At 44.9% G+C, this 22,586-nt stretch overlaps 2 protein-coding genes across 12 annotated transcripts in view; both read right to left on the bottom strand.

The window, feature by feature from the left end:
- Window positions 1-441, bottom strand: part of pcgf6 (polycomb group ring finger 6) — a 144,475-nt gene extending 144,034 nt beyond the window's left edge. For all 3 annotated transcript variants that reach the window (XM_068053243.1, XM_068053242.1, XM_068053241.1), the window contains exon 1: window positions 235-441. In XM_068053243.1, the coding sequence (XP_067909344.1) occupies window positions 235-411 (177 nt within the window). In that variant the 5' untranslated portion in view covers window positions 412-441. The remainder of the gene's footprint in view (window positions 1-234) is intronic.
- Window positions 442-6,623: 6,182 nt separating this feature from the next.
- The window catches only part of aldh18a1 (aldehyde dehydrogenase 18 family, member A1), an 875,135-nt gene continuing 859,172 nt past the window's right edge, over window positions 6,624-22,586 (bottom strand). For all 9 annotated transcript variants that reach the window (XM_068053240.1, XM_068053233.1, XM_068053232.1 and 6 more), the window contains 3 exons: window positions 16,965-17,151; window positions 16,043-16,138; window positions 6,624-12,740 (listed from right to left, as the gene is read on the bottom strand). In XM_068053240.1, coding sequence (XP_067909341.1) covers window positions 12,565-12,740; window positions 16,043-16,138; window positions 16,965-17,151 — 459 coding nt within the window. In that variant the 3' untranslated portion in view covers window positions 6,624-12,564. The remainder of the gene's footprint in view (window positions 12,741-16,042; window positions 16,139-16,964; window positions 17,152-22,586) is intronic.

Raw genomic sequence — 22,586 nt, forward strand, 5'->3', positions numbered from 1 at the left:
CCTCCTGCTGATTGACAGTCTCCTCATGTCGGGAAGTTGACGACCCGCGCATGCGCACCGCGCTAACTCCTCCTGTATCCCAGCAGCCACCGCGCTCTTACCAAAACACAGCGATGGTGGGAAAGTGCGGGAAACGCCGGGCGGCGAGTCGGCGGCTCCTTCCCGCCCGGAATCCCGCATCTGGCCCGGCAGCGCGCCGGTCCCTCTCACATCTGCTTCTCAAGCTCACTTTACCTCATCTTGTCCCACTGCTCCCTCAGAGGATTCATCCTCCTCCTGCCAAAATTCCAGCTCACTGTTCCCGGCCGAGCTACTGCGACTGTCCGACGTCGGGAATCGGCCGAATTCCATCTCTTCCTCCTCGGATCTCGACATTGCTCCGTGCGCTTCCCCCTCCACACAGGCAACCATGGGCAGGACCACCGGTACTGAGGCTGCGTGTACCTGGTGCGTTCTGGGAGATGTAGTCCTACTGGGACAGGAGTACTACAACTCCCGGTAACCCCCGGGAAACGGTGCTGCGCATGTACAGAGAGCTGAGCTTGCTGGGAGATGGAGTTTCAGGTGTTTTACAACTCCCGGCATCCCTTTGGTACCCTTTGCACTTCAGATCAGTGAGCAGGCGCAGTGTGTCCATCACCGGACCAGGGGGCAACTCCATCCATCACTGGACCAGGGGGCAACTCCATCCATCACCAGACCAGGGGTCAACTCCATCCATCACTGGACCCGGGGGCAACTCCATCCATCACCGGACCAGGAGGCAACTCCATCCATCACCGGACCAGGAGGCAACTCCATCCATCACCGGACCAGGGGGCAACTCCATCCATCACTGGACCCGGGGGCAACTCCATCCATCACTGGACCCGGGGGCAACTCCATCCATCACTGGACCAGGGGGCAACTCCATCCATCACTGGACCAGGGGGCAACTCCATCCATCACTGGACCAGGGGGCAACTCCATCCATCACCGGACCAGGGGTCAACTCCATCCATCACCGGACCAGGGGTCAACTCCATCCATCACCGGACCAGGGGGCAACTCCATCCATCACCGGACCAGGGGGCAACTCCATCCATCACCGGACCCGGGGGCAACTCCATCCATCACTGGACCAGGGGGCAACTCCATCCATCACTGGACCCGGGGGCAACTCCATCCATCACTGGACCAGGGGGCAACTCCATCCATCACCGGACCAGGGGGCAACTCCATCCATCACCGGACCAGGGGTCAACTCCATCCATCACCGGACCCGGGGGCAACTCCATCCATCACTGGACCAGGGGGCAACTCCATCCATCACCGGACCAGGGGGCAACTCCATCCATCACCGGACCAGGGGGCAACTCCATCCATCACTGGACCAGGGGGCAACTCCATCCATCACCGGACCCGGGGGCAACTCCATCCATCACCGGACCAGGGGTCAACTCCATCCATCACCGGACCAGGGGGCAACTCCATCCATCACTGGACCAGGGGGCAACTCCATCCAACTCTGTCTGTACATGGATCCTGCTTATTCCCCATACCAATCCCATCACGTTTCCACTCCTCCGCAGTACCAAAATGACTCCAAACAACATCATGAGGGATAAAAACAGAAAGTGCTGGATATGATCATCAACCTTAAACATTAACTCTGTTTCTCTCTCCACAGAAGCTGCCAGACCTGCTGAATATTTCCAGCATTTTCTGTTTTTATTTCCGATTTCCAACATCTGCGGTATTTTGCTTTTGCATAGTAATTAGGGATGTATTTTTGTTATTGTATGTAGATGAATGATGGAGTTCTGTGCCTGTATTGGTGACAGTCAAAAATACTTGGATGTTTATTAAGGGTTAAGTGAACTGTCAACACGAAGGTTACATAAGATGTTGCAGAAGAACAGCATGTCAGTTGAGCTCAACTATCTCCCTCCCTCCTCATCTGTGGTTATGATCTCACCTCATTTGTACCGTTTCTAGGCAACAGCAATTATAGATTTCTGCACCCATAACCCTTCACACATATTTCCAGTACTAAGTGTATCAGGATGATCCAGATCTGCAAACGATTTGTCCGTATGCTGATGTTTTATGATTTCAGATTGCATAGAAAACACCACTGTTTACAGTCAGGAAAACAGAAAGGGAGTTTTTTTTTAGATTAGAGATACAGCACTGAAACAGGCCCTTCGGCCCACCGAGTCTGTGCCGAACATCAACCACCCATTTATACTAACCCTACGCTAATCCCATATTCCTACCAAACATCCCCACCTGTCCCAATATTTCCCTACCACCTACCTACACTAGTGACAATTTATAATGGCCAATTTACCTATCAACCTGCAAGTCTTTTGGCTTGTGGGAGGAAATTATGCCACCAAAACAACAATAGTGAGAAGCCAGTTGGAGTGATAAAGTGAACCTACATGTAAGCTTGTGAAAACTGTCCTCGAGAAACCTCTGTACAAACATATTGTTATTGTGAATCTATTTTAAAATTTCATCCTTTTCAAATCCCTCCCTATCTCTGTAATCCCCACCAGCCCTACTACCTCCTGACATCTCTGCACTCTGCCAATTCTGGTCTTTTGAGCGTTACTGATTTTAATCGCTGCACAATTGGCGGCCGTGCCTTCAGCTGTCGAGGTCGTAAGCTCTGGAAATATCTCCCTAAACCTCTCTCTCTCTCTCTCTCCCTTTAAGACACTCCTTAAAACCGACCTCTTCGACCAATATCTCCTTATGTTGATATTTTCAAATTTTGTTCCATAACAGTCCTGCAAAGTGCTTTGGGACATTTTATTACTTTTTCTATTTTTATTATTACGTTAAAGGAGCTATCAATTGCTTTGCAGTCTCTAAAATTTTAATTACTAAACTAATACATAAGGAAACAATGTAAATAATGGTTTCATGTAAACTGAATTTCCATACTATTTCTCAATCTTAATCTCTAACAGAAAGGAACAGGCAACAAAGTTTCAGGTGAGCTGAAGTTTAGAGAGCATGGAGCATGGCAGGCCAGCCAATAAGAGCATCGGAATAGTCAAGTCTGGAGGTTAAAGAAATAGTTGAGGGTTTCGCCTGCAGATGGACTGGTAGGCACAGAGGTGGACATTGGTAGTCTTTCTGATGGAGAGAATATGGGGTCAGCAGTTTGACTCAAGGGTCAAGGATGGCACTTTGCAATCATAGAGTTATACAGCACAGAAACAGGCCCTTCGGCCCATCGTGTCTGTGCCAGCCATCCAGCACCCAACTATTCTAATCCCATATTCCAGCACTTGGCCCACAGTCTTGTATACTATGACGTTTCAAGTGCTCATCTAAATATTTTTTTGTTGCGAGGGCTCCTACCTCCACCACCTCTTCCGGCAGTGTGTTCCAGATTCCAACCACCCTCTGGGTGAAAACATTTTTCCTCAAATCCCCCCTAAACCTCCTGCCCCTTACCCTAAATCTATGCCCCCTGGTTCTTGACCCCTCTGCTAAGGGAAAAGGTATCTATCCTATCAATGCCCCTCATAATTTTGTATACCTCAATCATGTCCCCCCTCAGCCTTCTCTGCTCTAAGGAAAACAACCCTAGACTTTTCAGTCTCTCTTCATTGCTGAAATGCTCCAGCTCAGGCAACATCCTGGTGAATCTCCTCTGCACCCTCTCCAGTGCAATCACATCCTTCCTATAGTGTGGTGCCCAGAACTGTACACAGTACTCCAGCTGTGGCCTAACTAGCGTTTTATACAGCTCCATCATAACCTCCCTGCTCTTATATTCTATGCCTCGGCTAATAAAGGCAAGTATCCCACATGCCTTCCTAACCACCTTATCTCCCTGTGCTGCTGCCTTCAGTGATCTATGGACAAGTACACCAAGGTCCCTCTGACCTTCTGTACTTCCTAGGGTCCTACCATCCATTGTATATTCCCTTGCCTTGTTAGTCCTCCCAAAATGCATCCAATACTTCACACTCTTCCTCCTTAACTACAATATCTGCCTCGTCCCCCTCTTTTGTGAAGACAGACACAAAGTATTCATGAAGAACCCATATATCTTCCGCCCCTACACATAGGTTACCTTTTTGGTCTTTTATGGGCCCTAGGGTCTCCTTAGTTATCCTCTTAGTCTGAATGTGTCTTTGGGTTCACCTTGATTTTGCTTACCAATATTCTTTCATGCCCTCTCTTTGCTTTCCTAATTTCCTTTTGGATTTCACCCCTCCACTTTCTATACTCCTCTCGGCTTTCTGTAGTATTGAGTTCTCGGTGTTGGACATAAGCTTTCCTTTTCTGCCTTATCTTACCCTCTAGGCTCCTTGACATCCATGGGGCTCTAGATTTGGCCATCTCGCTCTTTTTCTTTGTGGGAACATGTTTACTCTGAACCCCTTGAATCTCCCCTTTGAATGCCTCCAACTGTTCTGACACTGATTTACCTCCAAATAGCTGTTTCCAGTCCACTTTCACTAAATCACTCCTCAGTTTAGTAAAATTGGCCTTGCCCCAATTGAGAACTCTAACTCCTGTTCTATCTCTGTCCTTTTCCATAATTATGTTAAAACTGACTGAATTATGATCACTACCACCAAAATGCTCTCCCACTGCCACTCCTTCCACCTGCCCATCTTCATTTCCTAAAACTAAGTCTAAAACTGCGCCCTCTCTTGTTGCACTTGCTACAGACTGGCCAAAATAGTTCTCCTGAATGCATCTCAAGAATTCTGCTCCCTCAATTCCTTTCACACTAAAACTATCCCAGTTAATATTGGGGTAATTAAAATCCCCTACTATTACTGCCCTATTGTTCTTGCACTTCTCAGAGATTTGCCGATCTATCTGCTCTTCTATCTCCCTCTGACTGTTTGGGTGTCTATAGTACACTCCCAGCAGTATGATTGCCCCTTTTTTGTTCCTTAGCTCAATCCATATGGCCTCATTTGATGAACCTTCCAACATATCATCCCTCCTCACAGCTGTAATAGTTTTCTTGACCAAAATTGCCACTACCCCTCCTTTCTTATCCCCCTCCCCATCACGTCTGAAAACCCTGTAACCAGGAACGTTGAGCTGCCATTCCTATCCCTCCTTAAGCCATATTTCTATAATAGCTATGATATCATACTGCCATGTGTCTATCTGTGCCCTCAGCTCATCTGCTTTATTTGCTATAATCCTTGCATTGAAATAGATACCCTTGAGCACTGCCAAACTCTTTATTTCCTAAGCATTGATTCCTCTGTCTTCCAGACTCATCCATTAATTTTCTGCCTTCCAGTTTAATTTCTGATTTTGTCCCAACTGAGTCTACCCTCAGGTCCCCATCCCCCTGCCATACTAGTTTAAACCTTCCCCAACAGCACTAGCAAAACGTCCCGCAAGGAACTCAGTCCCGGCTCTGTTCAGGTGCAACCCGTCCGGCCTGTACAGGTCCCATCTCCCTCAGAGCCGGTCCCAATGTACCAGGAATATGAAGCCCTCCTTCCTGCACCATCTTTCCAGCCACACGTTCATCTGTCTTATCCTTCTATTTCTATCCTCACTTGCACGTGGCACTAGGAGTAATCCGGAGATTACTACTTTTGAGGTCCTGCTTGCTAATTTCTTACCTAGCTCACTAAATTCTGCCTGCAAGACCACATCCCCCTTTCTACCGATGTCATTGGTTCCGATGTGGACCACAACTGCTGGCTGTTCACCCTCCCCCTTCAGGATGCTCTGCAGTTGCTCAGTGACATCCTTGACCCTGGCACCAGGGAGGTAACACACTATCCTGGATTCACGTCTGCGGCCACAGAAATGCCAGTCTGTTTTCCTGACTATTGAATCACCTATCACTATGGCTCTTCCAGTCTTCCCTGTACACCCCTGTGGTGCCATGGACTTGGCTCTGGCTGCAGTCCCCAGGTGAAACAACACTTTCCTCAGTATTTAGAACTGAATACCTGTTGGAGAGTGAGATGCACTCAGGGGTCTCCTGCACTCTCTGCCTGATTCTTTTTGACTGCCTCGTGGTCACCCATTCCCTCTCTCCCTGCATATTCTTAAGCTGTGGGGTGACCACATCTATAAACGTGCTATCCACGTAGCTCTCGTCCTCATGAATGCACTGCAGTGTCACCAGCTGCCGCTCAAATTCCAAAACTGGAATTCAAGCTGCTTCAATTGACGACACTTCCTGCACAAATGGTTCTGCAGGATATGGGAAGCATCCTGGAGCTCCCACATGCTGTAAATGACTCTTGCACATTCCTTATTTCCTTTGCTCCATCGACAGCCGAACCTTCAGCTGCCTGAGCCTGAAGCTCTGAAATTTCTTCCCTAAGTCACTCTGTATCTCCCACTCCTTTAAGATGTTCCTTCAAACCTAAACCCTTAACCAAGATTTTGGTCCCTGTCCTAATATCTCCTTCTTTGGCTTGGTGTTAAATCTTGTTTAATAATGTTCCTGTGAGTTGCCTTGGGACTTTTTACCACTTTAAAGGCACTATATAAATGCAAGTTGTTGTTTTAGTAGTCCAACTAACATGAAGCACTTAATTAACTTGGAGGCCCATTGCAAGCCTTCATTCCTGACAACTGCAGGTTCTTGACTGAACTGTGTAATTAAATAGGTACAACTGATCCACATTTATCAAGAAGTTTATTATGTAACAAATACAAAATATTTTAAAACCATTTATTGTTACTGTAACTTAGAGAGTACAGAAATCACACTATATCTGAAACACACACACCCATTACAGTAAGCACTGAAAGTCAGTACCTGACCAAGAGGGAGATGACAATAGAGAAACAAGTCACTTTTGAAGAGTTGTTGGCTGGTTAAATGATCTGGCGAAATCTGTTGCAGTTTGATGGGTAGCTCCTTGAATCTCTGGTGCTTTGCACTAATGCACCCTCTTAACCAGGTCAATTGGAGAAATTCAAAACCTTTATTGCACTTTCACAAAATGAAAAATACTCATCATTGGCATCAGAAAGTCAAGTCTCATGCCTCATAAGTGACATCAATCGTACAAGATTCAGTAAAGCACTCCTTGCCAAAATGTCCAAGAGACCTGACTGCTGGGTCTGTAATTGCAAGTATGGAAGGGAATCTCCCTTTGAATGCTGTGGATTTGCATCCTTCAAAGAACCAGACCGATGGTCTGCTACTTTTCAATGGAACAGCCAGTGGATAAGATTGAAATACTCATTCTATTACCTCCACTCTCATGAAGGACTCTGTGGCTGTTAGAGTAAATTCATCCATGCTTGGAACAGTTGTGGGTCATGCAGGAACAGGCTGTGTGTCATTCTGGAATCTCCTCTAACTATGGTGCCAGCCTTGGCTCAGTGAGTAGCACTCTCACCTCAGTTAGAAGGTTGTGGGTTCAAGTTCCACTCAGAGACCTGAGCACAAAAACCTATGTGGACACTCCTGTGCAGTACTGAGGAGGTGCTGCAGTGTTGGAGGTGCTGGCTTTGGAATGAGAAGTTAAACAAAGATCCCAACTGCCCTCTCAGGTGGACATAAATGATCACAAGGCACTATTTTGAAGAGTGGCAGGGAAGTTATCCCTGGTGTCCTGGCCAGTATTTATATCTCAACATCACAAAAAGAGAGATTATCTCGTCATTATCACATTGCTGTTTGTGAGAGCTTGCTGTGCGTAAAATGGCTACAGCGTTTCCTACATCAGTGACTACACCTCAAAAGATCTTCATTGTTTTTAAAGTGTATTGGGACATCCCAAGGTCACGAACAATGCTACAGAAATGCAAGTCTTTCTTTCATGTGTCCATTCACCACTCCAACACCCTGGATATGCTGTGGTCTCATCCAATTGTATGACTAACGCAGGGAATCTCGTGGGATCTTTATCTGTATTTTGCCCTTTGTCTTGACTTACCCTTGTAATAACCCAGATTTCCACCAACTACCCCGCCACCCACAATGAATGGCCAAGCTTCCTGAGCTTAAGGGTTTGATGCACTTTTCCAGATTTAAGGGAGTCAGGGCACAAATTGCAGGGTAGCAGCACCTGCTGGACACTTTCCAAATTGATATTTCCAGAGGCATGAGCTTCTCAGTTATCCGTGAATTATGCCCAGGTTACTGACTCCCCCTGACACTGGAGGGCAATTTACTTTCTATCCCTCTGATATAGGATGTCTGTCTGTCCTTGACCCAACATTAAGTCCATTCATCTTGTCAGTACTTGCCCAGTGTGAGTCATGCATACTGGACTTTAAAGGAATGTGAAATTTGATTAGCTCCTGATTTAATGAGGTCCAGTTCGGGATCCTGCGATGACACTGCTGGAGCACATTCTGTCTCAGTGTATGTCAGAACAGTTGTATCTATGTTTTGTCGATTCTGTCCCAAGCCCAGGCTTACTGCCTTCTCCTGCCAAATAGGTCCATATCATTACTGACCCCTCAAACACCTTTTTCCTCTTTCACTATTTATTAGGACCTCTCTCTCAGCGTAGGCAATCTAAAATGAGATTCTTTATACTGAGTATTCTGATCACGTCGATCCAGGTGAACATGACTGTACAGTCTGTTTGAGTTCTGCTGATCTGGAAAGTAGCTCAGAGACAATGATGTTTACATTTTAGTTGCAAACTTCTCTCCAGCCCAAGCCTGCTCCACCATTCAATAAGATCATGGCTGACCTTTTGCCTCAGCTACTCTATCCCACCCTATCCCTCGATTCCCTGAGAGAGCAAAACTCTACTGATCTCAGTTTTGAATATACTCGACGACTGATCATCCACAGCTGTCTGGGGTAGACAATTCCCAAGATTCACAACTCTCTGAGTGAAGAAACTTCTCACCTCAGTCCCAAATGGCCGACCCCTTACCCTGAGAATATTCCCCCTAGCTCTAGACTCTCCAACCAGGGGAAACAATCTCTCAGCGTCTACACTGCCAATCCTTCTATTAATTTCTGATTCAATGAGATCACTTCTCAAACACCAGAGGATATAGGCCCAGTCTACTCAATCTCACCACACAGAATAACCCTCTATTTTCCCAGGAATTAATCTAATGAACCTTTGTTTCTCTCCGTCCTTTCTTAGGTATAGAGACTAAAACTGTACACCGACTCCAGGTGGGGTCTCACCAAGGCCCTATATAATTGCAGCAACTGCCTTACTCTTATACTTCAACTCTTTGCATTAAAGGAAAACATACAATTTGCCTTCCTAACTGTTTGCTGTACCTGCACAGTACTTTTCTGTGATTCGTGTACAAGATCATCCAAATCCCTCTAAACACCAACACTGGTGCAGGAATACAATTGTAGGGTTGTGCATCGTTCCCCCTCACCACAGTAAGGTTACATCCGTGCCTACTTAACCCCAAGTTCCCAGTCTCTAGCTGTCGGGTTGGAGACACATAACTTCCTTTCCTTACCTCTGCAGAGATCATGAGGTCAGGCAGTTCACAGAAGTGGGGCAAAGCCCAATTCAGACGATACAACAGACCCACTGATGGGAAGCACCGTTGTCACAGGCTGATTAAGGGAAGCAACCTCAGAAATCCCGGTGATGATTTATTCACATCAGTGTGATACCTGGACCCCACCCCGCACCCCTGCAGTTCACTATGATTTCAGAAAAAGTGCCAGTGTGGCGATCCATCTCATTGGTGTTATTTGGTATTCCCTCTTCAATTTCCATCTTCGGGCTTTTGTTTGAAGCTGTAATTCTCTGGCTTTTAACACATGGATTCTAGGATTTTAAACTACGTATAAACTAGAAAAAGCAGATGGGCAGTGGTAGCCTAGATGAGGAGTACATAGGATGTTTTCGGGACACTTTCTTGGAACAATACGTTCTGGAGCCAACCAGAGAGCAGGCTATACCAGACCTGGTATTGTGCAATGAGATAGGATTAATTAATGACCTCATAGTTAAGGCACCCCTAGGTAGCAGCGATCATAACATGATTGAATTTTACATTCAGTTTGAGGGAGAGAAGAGTGGGTCCAAGATCAGTATTTTAAACTTAAATAAGGGCAATTTTGAGGGCATGAAAGCAGAGCTGGCTAAAGTGAACTGGCAAAACAGGTTAAGGGATAGGTCAATAGAGATGCAGTGGCAGACATTTAAGGGGATATTTCAGAATACACAGAATATATACATTTCAATGATAAAGAAAAATTCCAAGGGTGGGACCCACCATCCGTGGTTAACTAAAACAGTTAAAGATAGTATCAAACTTAAAGAAAAAGCCTATAATTACGCAAAGATGGGAGGCAGGTCAGAAAATTTGACAGAATATAAAAAGCAGCAAAGAATGACTAAAAGATTGATAAGGAAGGTAAAATGACAGTACGATAGAAAGCTAGCTAGAAATATAAAGACAGATAGTAGGAGTTTCTATAGATATTTAAAAAAGAAAAGAATTAAAAAGTGAACATTGGTCCTATGGAAAGGGAGTCTGGGCAATTAAAAATGGATAATAAGAAGATGGCAGATGAATTGAACAGATATGTTGCATCGATCTTCACTATTGAGGATACAGGTAACATCCTAGTATTAGCTGTAAGTCAGGAAATGGAAGGAAGGGAGGAACTCAAGAAAATTACAATCACCAGGGAAGGGATATTGAACAAATTGTTGGAGCTGCTGGCTGACAAGTCCCCAGGTCCTGATGGACTTCATCCTAGGGTCTTAAAAGAAGTGGCGAGTGAGAAAGTTGATGTATTGGTTTTAATTTTCAAAAATTCCCTAGATTCGGGGAAGGTTTTGTTAGATTGGAAAATAGTGAATATAACCCCTTTATTCAAAAAGGGAGGGAGACAGAAAGCAGGAAACTACAGGCCAGTTAGCTTAACATCTGTATGAGGGAAAATGTTAGAAGCTATTATTAAAGATGTTATAGCAGGGCACTTAGAAAAATTCAAGGTAATCAGGCAGAGTCAACATGGTTTCATGAAAGGGAAATCATGTTTAACCAATTTATTGGAGTTCTTTGAGGGAGTTACCTGTGGATAAATGGGAACTTGTGGATGTATTGTACTTAGATTTCCAGAGGGCATTTGATAAGGTGCCACATCAAAGGTTATTGCGGAAAATAAAAGCTCATGGTATAGGGGGTAATATATTGGCATGGATAGAAGATTGGCTAGATAACAGGAAACAGAGTAGGCATAAATGGGTCATTTTCTGGTTGGCAAGATGTAATGAGTGGTGTGTCACAGGAATCTGTGCTGGGGCCTCAACTTTTTACCATTTACATTAATGACTTAGATGAAGGGACCGAAGGTATGGTTGCTAAATTTGCTGATGACACAAAGATAGGTAGGGAAGTAACTTGTGAAGAGGACATAAGGAGGCTACAAAGGGATATAGATAGGTTAAGTGAGTGGGCAAAGACCTGGCAAATGGAGTATAATGTGGAAAGTGTGAAATTGTCCATTTTGGCAGGAAGAATAAAAAAGAAGCATATTATCTAAATGGTGAGAGATTGCAGAGCTCTGAGATGCAGAGGGATCTGGGTGACCTAGTGCATGAATCGCAGAAGGTTAGTATACAGGTACAGCACGTAATTAGGAAAGCGAATAGAATGTTATTGTTTATCACGAGGGGAATTGAATACAAAAGGAGGGAGGTTATGCTTCAGCTATACAGGGCATTGGTAAGAACACATCTGGAGTACTGTGTACAGTACTGGTCTCCTTATTTAAGGAAGGATGTAAATGCATTGGAGACAGTACAGAGAAGGTTTACTAGACTAATACCTGGAATGGGCGGGCTGTCTTATGAGGAAAGATTGGACAGGCTAGGCTTGTATCCATTGGAATTTAGAAGAGTAAGAGGCGACGTGATTGAAACATATAAGATCCTGAGGGATCTTGACAGGGTGGATGTGGAAAGGATGTTTCCCCTCGTGGGAGAATCTAGAACTAGGGGTCACTGTTTAAAAATAAGGGGTTACCCATTTAACACAGAGATGAGGAGAAATTTTCTCTCTCAGTAGTGAGTCTTTGGAATTCTCTTCCTCAAAAGGCAGTGGAAGCAGAGTCTTTGAATATTTTTAAGGCAGAGGTAGATAGATTCTTGATAAGCAAGGGGGTGGAAGGTTATTGGGGGTAGTCGGGAATGTGGAGTAATTAGTTCAGCCATGATCTTATTGAATGGTGGAGCAGGCTCGAGTGGCCTCCTCCTGCTCCTAATTCGTATGTTTGTACTCTCTGTTTGATGAAACTTGACTTGGATACTGTCTCATTACACAATAACCAATTCACTCTAAGCACTAGTATAAGCAGCAGAATGGACTATTTGGAGACAGGTGGAGGGGAGCAGGCACAGGAACAACCTCAGGAATAGACCTCAATGAAACCAAAAGTGGGCTGTGTGAGACTTCCCGCAGCTGGGCCGCAGGATCCAGAGATATTCAAGAGGTTCCGCCTGTAAATCGAGTTTAGTAGGAAACTGCAGTCAGAAAACAATGACTGACAATCACAGAATAGTTCTGTGGGTAAGTGTCTGTTGGGAACATTTAGAGGGAAGTGTTGCAGAGGTGATTAGCTGCTTTCCGTAAGTGACACCTTCTCCATGCAAGTGTTTATATTCTGTGGGGTACAGGTAAGTTTTCATGAATGTAGCTCATGCTACCTTGCTCTGCAAAGTCACACACTGCCTGTCCGTCCCCTCGAAGCAGCCACTTCGTGGTTAGCAGCCCCTCCAATCCCACTGGCCCACGGGCGTGGATACGCGCGGTACTGATTCCAACTTCTGCACCTGAAATACAAAGAAATGAGGCTTTGGATAAGAAGAATTTAACGTCTTCCTGCCTAGAATTGTGTAAATGCAATTGCCCTCAGTAAGTGAATATCTACACCATATACTGCAGACCTGTTACTAAGCTGCCCTCAGCAGGAGCCTTACAACTGATTTCCTGATCACCAGCCAGTGCCCGTGCTCAAAGTGCGTGCAGGGACCGGAACACATAGAACTGTGATGGCCCTCATGGTCAAATAACCAGAGGACATTCACAGTGCAGACTGTTAGGGGCGGCACAGTGGCGCAGTGGTTAGCACTGCAGCCTCACAGCTCCAGGGACCTGGGTTCGATTCTGGGTACTGCCTGTGCGGAGTTTGCAAGTTCTCCCTGTGTCTGCGTGGGTTTCCTCCGGGTGCTCCGGTTTCCTCCCACATGCCAAAGACTTGCAGGTTAATAGGTTAATTGGCCATTATAAATTGCCCCTAGTATAGGTAGGTGGTAGGGAAATATATAGGGACAGGTGGGGATGTGATAGGAATATGGGATTAGTGTAGGATTAGTATAAATGGGTGGTTGATGGTCGGCACAGACTCGGTGGGCCGAAGGGCCTGTTTCAGTGCTGTATCACTAAACTAAACACTCATGAGGATGCTCAGCAACTGGAAGCAGAGCTCAGCAAGGAATCAACTCCTTCAGGAGAAGGAAACATGGTGGAAAAGTTATCTAGGCCTTCTCTTTATAGTCCAGTGATTGCACGGTTTTGTTAATTTACATCAGAATTATTATGAAGGACAGACCGATATCGATAGTTTGAGTGAGTGGGCAAAAATCTGGCAGATGGAGTAAAATGTGGGAAGTTGTGAAGTTGTTCACTTTGGCAGGAAGAATAAAAAAGCAAAATATTACTTAAACGGGAAACGACTGCAGAATTCCGAGGTGCAGAGGGATCTCGGTGTTATAGTACATGAGTCACAGAGTTAGTATACAGGTACAGCAAGTAATAAAGAAGGCTAATGGAATGCTATCCTTTATTATGGGAGGAATTGAAAATAATAGTAAGGATGTTATGCTTCAGTTATACAGGGCATTGGTGAGACCACATCTCGAATACTGTGTGCAGTTTTGGTCTCCTTATTTAAGGAAGGATGTAAATGAGTTGGAGGCGGTTCAGAGGAGGTTTACTAGATTGACACCTGGAATGAGCAGGTTGTCTTATGAGGAAAGGGCTTGTTTTCACTGGAGTTTAGAAGAGTGAGGGGAGACTTGATTGAAGTATATAAGATTCTGAACAGTCTTGACAAGGTGGATGTGGAAAGGATGTTTCATCTTGTGGGTGAGTCCATAACTGGGGGGGCACTGTTTTAAAATTAGGGGTCACCCTTTTAGGACAGAGATGAGGAGAAATATTTCTCTCAGAGGGTTTGTGCGACTTTGGAATTCTCTGCCTCAGAAGGTGGTGGAGGCAGGGAAATTGAATATTTTTAATGCAGAGGTAGATAGATTCTTGTTAGGTAAAGGAATCAAAGATTATCGGGGGTAGATGGGAGTGTGGAATTCGAAACTCAATCAGATCAGCCATGATCTTACTGAATGACGACGCAGGCTCGAGGGGCTGAATGGCCTACTTCTGCTCCTAATTTGTATGTTTGTATGAAACTCTTTCCAAGATTCCGATATAAATATTGCCAGACTTACTGCACTGATTAAAATAAACACATTTGTCATTCAATAAAATGAGTCAGAAAACAAGATCCAGATCAGAAGTTGGCCAAATTTGTTCACAGTTCACGGCGTCAGTTACAAAAGCAACTACAGGCTCTTACACTGCTGCAGGAGTGCTGAGAGAGTGACAGACAGCGGCCAGTCCTGAGCTGCACTCTCCCTCACACTGCTGCAGGAGTGCTGAGAGAGTGACAGACAGCGGCCACTCCTGAGCTGCACTCTCCCTCACACTGCTGCAGGAGTGCTGAGAGAGTGACAGACAGCGGCCAGTCCTGAGCTGCACTCTCCCTCACACTGCTGCAGGAGTGCTGAGAGAGTGACAGACAGCGGCCACTCCTGAGCTGCACTCTCCCTTTTACCAGATCAGGAGGAGGATGATACTCTGCTGCCTCTCACACCCATTCTTCAGTATAGGCCTGTTCCAAATAGCATCGGGCAGTCAGTTTACAGACAAGACCTTTAAATGTCATGGTGGGGACCAGTAGTGTCTTCATTCTATTGCTCGAATAATAGTCTCACCACAAGCTGTTTTTAAAATTTGCCTACAGTGTTTTTTAAAAACCTGGAAATAAAAAGCTATTTCCAGTAACTGCTGGACTGTTGTGTAAACTCAACTGTTAATATCCTTCTCCTTACCTGGTTTGGGCTTGTATGTGACTTCAGTCCCACACCAACGTGGTTGATTCTGAACTCTGAAGTGACCTAACAGGTCACTTGGCCAAGGCAAGTCAGGATGGGTAATAAATTCTGTCCTTGCCAGCAACGCCAATGTCCCAAGAATTAATTTAAAAAGGACCCCATGAGGCGATGCCAACAATAAAGCACCACAGCCTAGAGCTACAAAAAGGGGATTCTGAATCAGTGTGCTGAGTCAGGGAAGGACAGAACAGATGGTTCAAGGTTACAGGTCACTGAGCTATGAAGACAGACTGAGGAAGTGCAATCTAATCTCAGCGGAGAAAACGATGAGAAAGAAATTCTATGGAAGTAATAAAAGGAGGGTATGGAATTCTCCCTGAGACCTGGTCAACATTCCTCCCTCAAACACCACCACCAAAGACCAGATCAACTGGTCATTTCATGTCATTGCTGTTTGTGGGATCTTGCTGTGTGCTGAATGGCTGCCACCCCAGGACAGAACCCAACTATCAAAGTGTGGATTTCAGAAAGATTTGTATTTACACAGCTGCCTCTCTGAGAATCCCAAAGCACTTCATATACTATAAACAACATTATGCAGTTACAGTTATGTGGCAAGATCCCATAAGCAGTGGTGAGATAAATGATCAGTTAACCTATTTTTGATGGTGTTGAGAGGAGAAATGCTCTCTTGAATAACAGGACAACTCCCTTCTTTCAGATCTTTAGTATTCAGCTAACCATTGTAATGGGCAGGAGGGGCCTTGCTTTAATGTTGGGCGATACAGCCTGCTCAGGAGCATCCATTTAGATTACGTGCCCAGCTCCTGGAGTCGAGCTTCAACCCACAACTAGCTAACACACAGAAGAGGATGAAACCAAGTTCAGATGAGTCAATACTTATCCCTATAGTTCTAAGTTCCAAACATAAATCCACTTTATCTCTGTTTGCCGCTTACCAAGTCCAAAACGATATCCATCAGAGAACCGAGAGCTTGCATTCCAGAAGACACAGGCACTGTCAACATGCTGCATGAAGTATTCAGCTGTCTCCTCTAAAAACAGAATAAACTTTCAATCACACATTTAGCTCAGCTCAAAGTCAGCGTAACAACGTAAACTTGTCCAAATCTGGTTCCGGCTCTGTGAGGGATGGGAGGTGTTTTATTACTAACTGCATTTCTTCCTCATTCTTTGAATGCAGTTCAGTGCTACATAAGTGAATAGTATTAATCACAAGAAAACCACTTGGAACCTGCTTACTAAGAGTTTGATGCATACAACAGTCACCTTAGCTAAGCAGCTGGTCTTAACATGAATTTGAATTAACACAGTCTGAAGCTTGTTCGGAGAGGGAATGTTGGCAATATGGGTGGGGCTCATCGGTGCTGTCGAATTGATGCCTGGGTGAAATGGGGGGGTGCGCGGTTGGGCAGGGAGAGATCCACTGTCGGACTGGAGGAGTCTGCATGCTTGCTATTGGCCCTGCTTTGCTCCTCATGCTATTGTTTCTACCTGGTTTACCTGCTTCTCCTGTTGTAATGTCAGTTTTGATTTACAGGGTTTCCACCCCTCTCCTCATCCCTGGATCTGTCACTCTCTGGATCAGGTGATAAGACCATTCCATACATACATCCTCATGTGTTTTAATTGGTGCCTCCCCTTAGTTCTGATTCTATTAAAGCGTTTGTTTGTTTTTCAATGTTTCAGTTCTGATGGAGGGCTGTACAGTGGAAACACTGACATCAGTTCTCCCCATGGAAGTCCAGTGATGTGTTGTGTCCTTTAGTATTCTGTTTCTCTTTCAGGTCTCCAGTGTTTGTTGGTTCAGTACTGGGCATGTGGAATAGGGCAATATTAGTATAAAGAGACATAACCTACCATTCTCTGTAACAATGACATCGGTGTGAGAACTGCCATATTTGTGAATGTGTCCAATTGCATCCTGTACACTATCCACAACTTCAATGCAGCACTCCAGATCCCCGTACTCTGTGCGAAGGGACTTCACTTCCGAGGGGCTGAATGTCAGGTATGATGCAAACTTGGGCCCAGCATGGATTCTCACCTGGAAGTACAAAGCATTGCTGTTTGTTAGACACTGTGACATTATTCTAAACTTGTGGATCTCTTATAGCACAAATCATAACAGAAGGAAGAAGCTACGTTTCCTGCACAATGGCATAAAACACAGCAAGTTCAGGGTTGGGAGTGCAGGCCTGGGGGTTTGGGGAGTGGGGAGAGTGCGGGGAGTTAACTCTGCAACTAACAGTCCTTTCCTTCTCAATATTTGTCCCTTTCCCTCCAGCTGATTAGAGATACAGCACTGAAACAGGCCCTTCGGCCCACCAAGTCTGTGCCGACCATCAACCACCCATTTATACTAATCCTACACTAATCCCATATTCCTATCACATCCCCACCTGTCCCTATATTTCCCTACCACCTACCTATACTAGTGACAATTTATAATGGCCAATTTACCTATCAACCTGTAAGTCTTTGGCATGTGGGAGGAAACCGGAGCACCCGGCAGAAACCCACGCGGTCACAGGGAGAACTTGCAAACTCCACACAGGCAGTACCCAGAATTGAACCCGGGTCGCTGGAGCTGTGAGGCTGCGGTGCTAACCACTGCGCCATTGTGCCGCTACTCAGATCATCACTAAGATACAGATCCAGAAATGGCAGCATCCATCCCAAAACCTATCCAAGTGGCCATTCTTCAGCTGTAACCCAACTGCAGCTATCTGGCTAAAGGAGGCATCACCCAGTCATAGAATCATAGAAAGTTTAAGGCACAGAAAGAGGCCACTTGGCCCATCGTGTCTGTGCTGGCCGAAAAACGATCCACCTATTCTAATCCCACTTTCCAGAATTTGGTCCGTAGCCCTGCAGATTACGGCACTTGAGATGCATATCCAGACTCCTTCTGAATGAGTTGAGGGTCTCTGCCTCAACTACCCTTTCAGGCAGTGAGTTCCAGACCATCACCATCCTCTGGGTGAAAACATTTTTCCTCATCTCCCCTCTAATATTTCTACCAATCACTTTAAATCTATGCCCCCTCGTCACTGATCTCTCTGCTAAGGTGAATAGACCCTTCAACTCCGCTCTATCCAGGCCCCTCAAAATTTTGTACATTTCAATCAGATCTCCTCTCAGCCTTCTCTGTTCCAAGGAGAACAACCCCAGCCTATCCAATCTTTCCTCATAGCTGCAATTTTCCAGTCCTGGCAACATCTTCGTAAATCTCCTCTGTACCCTCTCTAGTGTAATTACATCCTTTCTGTAATGAGGTGACCAGAACTGCACACAGTAATCAAGTTGTGGCCTAACCGATGATTTATACAGTTCCAGCATAACCTCCCTGCTCTTATATTCTATACCTTGGCTAATAAAGGAAAGGATTCCATATGCGTTCTTAACCACCTTATCGTCCTGTCCTGCTACCTTCAGAGATCTGTGGACATTCATATGAACATACGAATTAGGAGCAGAAGTAGGCCATTCAGCCCCTCTAGCCTGCTCCGCCATTCAATAAGATCATGGCTGATCTGTTTCTGTCTCGAATTCCACACTCCCATCTACCCCCGATAATCTTTGATTCCGTTGCCTAACAAGAATCTATCTATATAATAAAAGCAAAATACTGCGGATGCTGGAAATCTGAAATAAAAACAAGAAATGCTGGAATCACTCAGCAGGTCTGGCAGCATCTGTGGAAAGAGAAGCAGAGTTAACGTTTCGGGTCAGTGACCCTTCTTCGGAACTCATCTATCTATCTTCGGAATCTATCTACCTCCGCCTTAAAGATATTCAATGACCCCGCCTCCACCACATTCTGAGGCAGAGAGTTCCAAAGTCGCACAACCCTCTGAGAAAAACTTTCTCCTCATCTCTTTCCTTATTTTAAAACAATGCCCCCCCCACCCCCCTCAGTTCTGGACTCACCCAGTGAAAACACGCCCAGTCTGTCCAACCTTTCCTCATAAGACAACCCGTTCATTCCAGGTATCAATCTAGTAAACCTCCTCTGAACCGCCTCCAACGCATTTACATCCTTCCTTAAATAAGGAGACCAAAACTGCACACAGTATTCGAGATGTGGTCTCACCAATGCCCTGTATAACTGAAGCATCACATCCTTAATTTTATTTTCAATTCCTCTTGTAATAAAGGATAGCATTCCATTAGCCTTCTTTATTACTTGCTGTACCTGTATACTAACTCTGTGACTCATGCATTAGAACACCTAGATCCCTCTGCACCTCGGAATTCTCCAGTCATTCTCTGTTTAAGTAATACTCTGCTTTTTTATTCTTCCTGCCGTAGTGAACAATTTCACATTTTCCCACATTATACTCCATCTGCCAGATTTTTTTCCCACTCACTCAACCTATCTATATCGGTCTGCAACCTCCTTATGTCCTCTTCACAACATACTTTCCTACCTTTCTTTGTGTCATCTGCAAATTTAGCGACCAAGCCATCGCTCCCCTCATCTAAGACATTGATATAAATTGTAAAAAGTTGAGGCCCCAGCACAGACCCCTGCGGGACTCCACTTGTCACATGCTGCCAATCATTTATGCATTCACTCTGTTTTCTGCCAGCCAGCAAATCCTCTATCCATGCTAATATGTTACCCCCTACACCATGAGCTCCTACTTTGCGTAATAACCTTTTATGTGGCACCTTGTCAAATACCTTCTGGAAATCCAAGTACAGTATGTCAACAGGCTCCCTTTTATCCCCAGCGCACGTTACTCCTTCAAAGAACTCCAATAAATTGATTAAACATGATTCCCCTTTCACAAAACCATGCTGACTATTCCCGATTACCTTGAGTTTTTCTAAGTGCCCAGCTATCGCCTCCTTAATGATCGATTCTAACACCTTCCCCATGACAGACGTCAAGCTAACTGGTCTATAGTTACCTGGTTTCTGCCTGCCCCCTTTCTTGAATATTTGCTACTTTCCAGTCTGATGGAACCTTTCCAGAATCCAGCGAATTTTTAAAAATTAACACCACGCATTTACAACCTCATTAGCCACTTCTTTTAAGATCCTAGGACAAAGCCCATCAGGGCCTTCGACAAGGTGCCGCACAAGAGGCTGCTGCATAAGATAAGGATGCATGGCGTTAGGGGTAAAGTGTTAGCATGGATAGAGGATTGGTTGACTAACAGGAAGCAGAGAGTGGGGATAAATGAGTGCTATTCTGGGTGGCAATCAGTCACTAGTGGTGTGCCTCAGGGATCGGTGTTGGGACCGCAATTATTTACAATTTATATAGATGATTTGGAGTTCGGGACCACGTGTAGGGTGTCAAAGTTTGCAGATGACACTAAGATGAGTGGCAGAGCAAAGTGTGCAGATGACTGTGAAACTTTGCAGAGGAACATAGATACATTGAGTGAGTGGGCAAAGGTCTGGCAGATGGAATACAATGTTAATAAATGTGAATCATTCATTTCGGTAGGAGTAACAGGAAAAAGGATTATTACTTGAATGGTAAAAAGTTGCAGCATGCTGCTATGCAGAGGGACCTGGGTGTCCTTGTGCATGAATCGCAGAGGGCTGGTCTGCAGGTACAGCAAGTAATTAGGAAGGCAAATGGAATTTTGTCCTTCATTGCTAAAGGGATTGAGTTTAATAGCAGAGAGGTTATGTTGCAGCTGTATAAGGTACTGGTGAGGCCGCACCTGGAGTACTGTGTGCAGTTTTGGTCTCCTTACTTGAGAAAGGATATACTGGCACTGGAGAGGGTGCAGAGGAGGTTCACTAGGTTGATTCCGGAGTTGAGGGGGTTGGCTTATGAGGAGAGACTGAGTAGATTGGGATTATATTCATTGGAGTTCAGAAGAATGAGGGGGGATCTTATAGAAACATATAAAATCATGAAGGGAATAGATAAGATACAAGTAGAGAGGATGTTTCCACTGGCAGGTGAAGCTAGGACAAGAGGGCATAGCCTCAAGATTAGAGGGAGCAGATTTAGGACTGAATTAAGAAGGAACTTCTTCACCCAGAGGGTTGTTAATCTATGGAATTCCTTGCCCAGTGAAGTCGTTGATGCTTCTTCAGTAAACGTCTTTAAAGCTAAGTTAGATATCTTTTTGAACAATAAAGGAATTAAGGGATACGGTGGGAACGCGGGTAAGTGGATCTGAGTCCACGAAAAGATCAGCCATGATCTTATTGAATGGCGGAGCAGGCTCGAGGGGCCGGACGGCCTACTCCCGCTCCTAGTTCTTATGATCTTATGACTGGGGACTTGTCCATCCGCAGCTCCATCAGTTTGCTCAGTACCGCTTCCCTGGTGATTGTAATTTCACCAAGTTCCTCTCTTTCCTTCACCTCCTGATTTACACTCCAAGGTCCCTCACGTCCTCTACACTTCTCAGTATTTTCCCATTAATCGTGTATTCCTTTGCCTTGTTTGGCCTTCCCAAATGCATCACCTCACACTTCTCCACGTTGAATACCATTTGCCACTTTTTTGCCCATCTGACCAGACCATCAATATCTTCCTGCAGTCTACAGCTATCCTCCTTGTTATCTATCACACGGCTAATTTCTCTGTCATCTGAAACTTCTTGATCATGTCCCCTACATTTACATCCAAATCGTTGATTTCTACCATAAAAAGCAGGGGACCCAGTACTGAGCCCTGTGGAATGCCACTGGAAACAGCCCTCCAGTCACTAAAACACCTGACAACAATTTCCCTTTGTTTCCTGCCACTGAGCCAATTTTGTATCCACCTTGCTGCATTTCCCTGGATCCCATAGGCTTTTTTTTTAACCAGTCTGCCATGTGGGACCTTGTCAAATGCCTTGCTAAAATCCATGTAGACCGCATCAACTGCACTACCCTCATTTATCTTCCTTATTACTTCAAAAAATTGGATCAAGTTAGTCAGATAAGATCTTCCCTTAACAAATCCATGCTGACTATCCTTGATTAACCTGTGCCTTTCTAAGTGACAGTTTATCCTGTCTCTCAGAATAGATTTGCCCACTACAGAGGTTAGACCGATTGGCCTGTAATTATTCGGTCTATCCCTCATTCCCTTTTTAAACAGAGGCACAACGTTAGCAGTTCTCCAATCCTCCGGCACCACAACTGTATCCAGTGAGGACTGGAAAATGGTCAGACCCTCTGCTATTTCCTCTCTTACTTCTTTTAAACAGCCTAGGATACATTTCATCCGGCCCCGGTGATTGATCAACATTCAAGAATGCTAATCCCATTAATACTTCCTTTCTCCCTATGTTTATCACATCCAATACTTCACACTCTTCCTTCTTAACTACAATATCTGCATCATCCCCCTCTTTTATGAAGACAGACACAAAGTATTCATTACAAACCATACCAACATCTTCTGCCCCTACACACAGGTTACCTTTTTATGGATACTACTCTCTCCTTAATTATCCTCTTACTCTGAATTTATTTTATTTAGTTTATTTTTTATTTATTTCGAGATACAGC

This window comes from Heterodontus francisci, chromosome 20, assembly GCF_036365525.1.
Source record: "Heterodontus francisci isolate sHetFra1 chromosome 20, sHetFra1.hap1, whole genome shotgun sequence".
Taxonomy (NCBI): Eukaryota; Metazoa; Chordata; class Chondrichthyes; order Heterodontiformes; family Heterodontidae; genus Heterodontus; species Heterodontus francisci.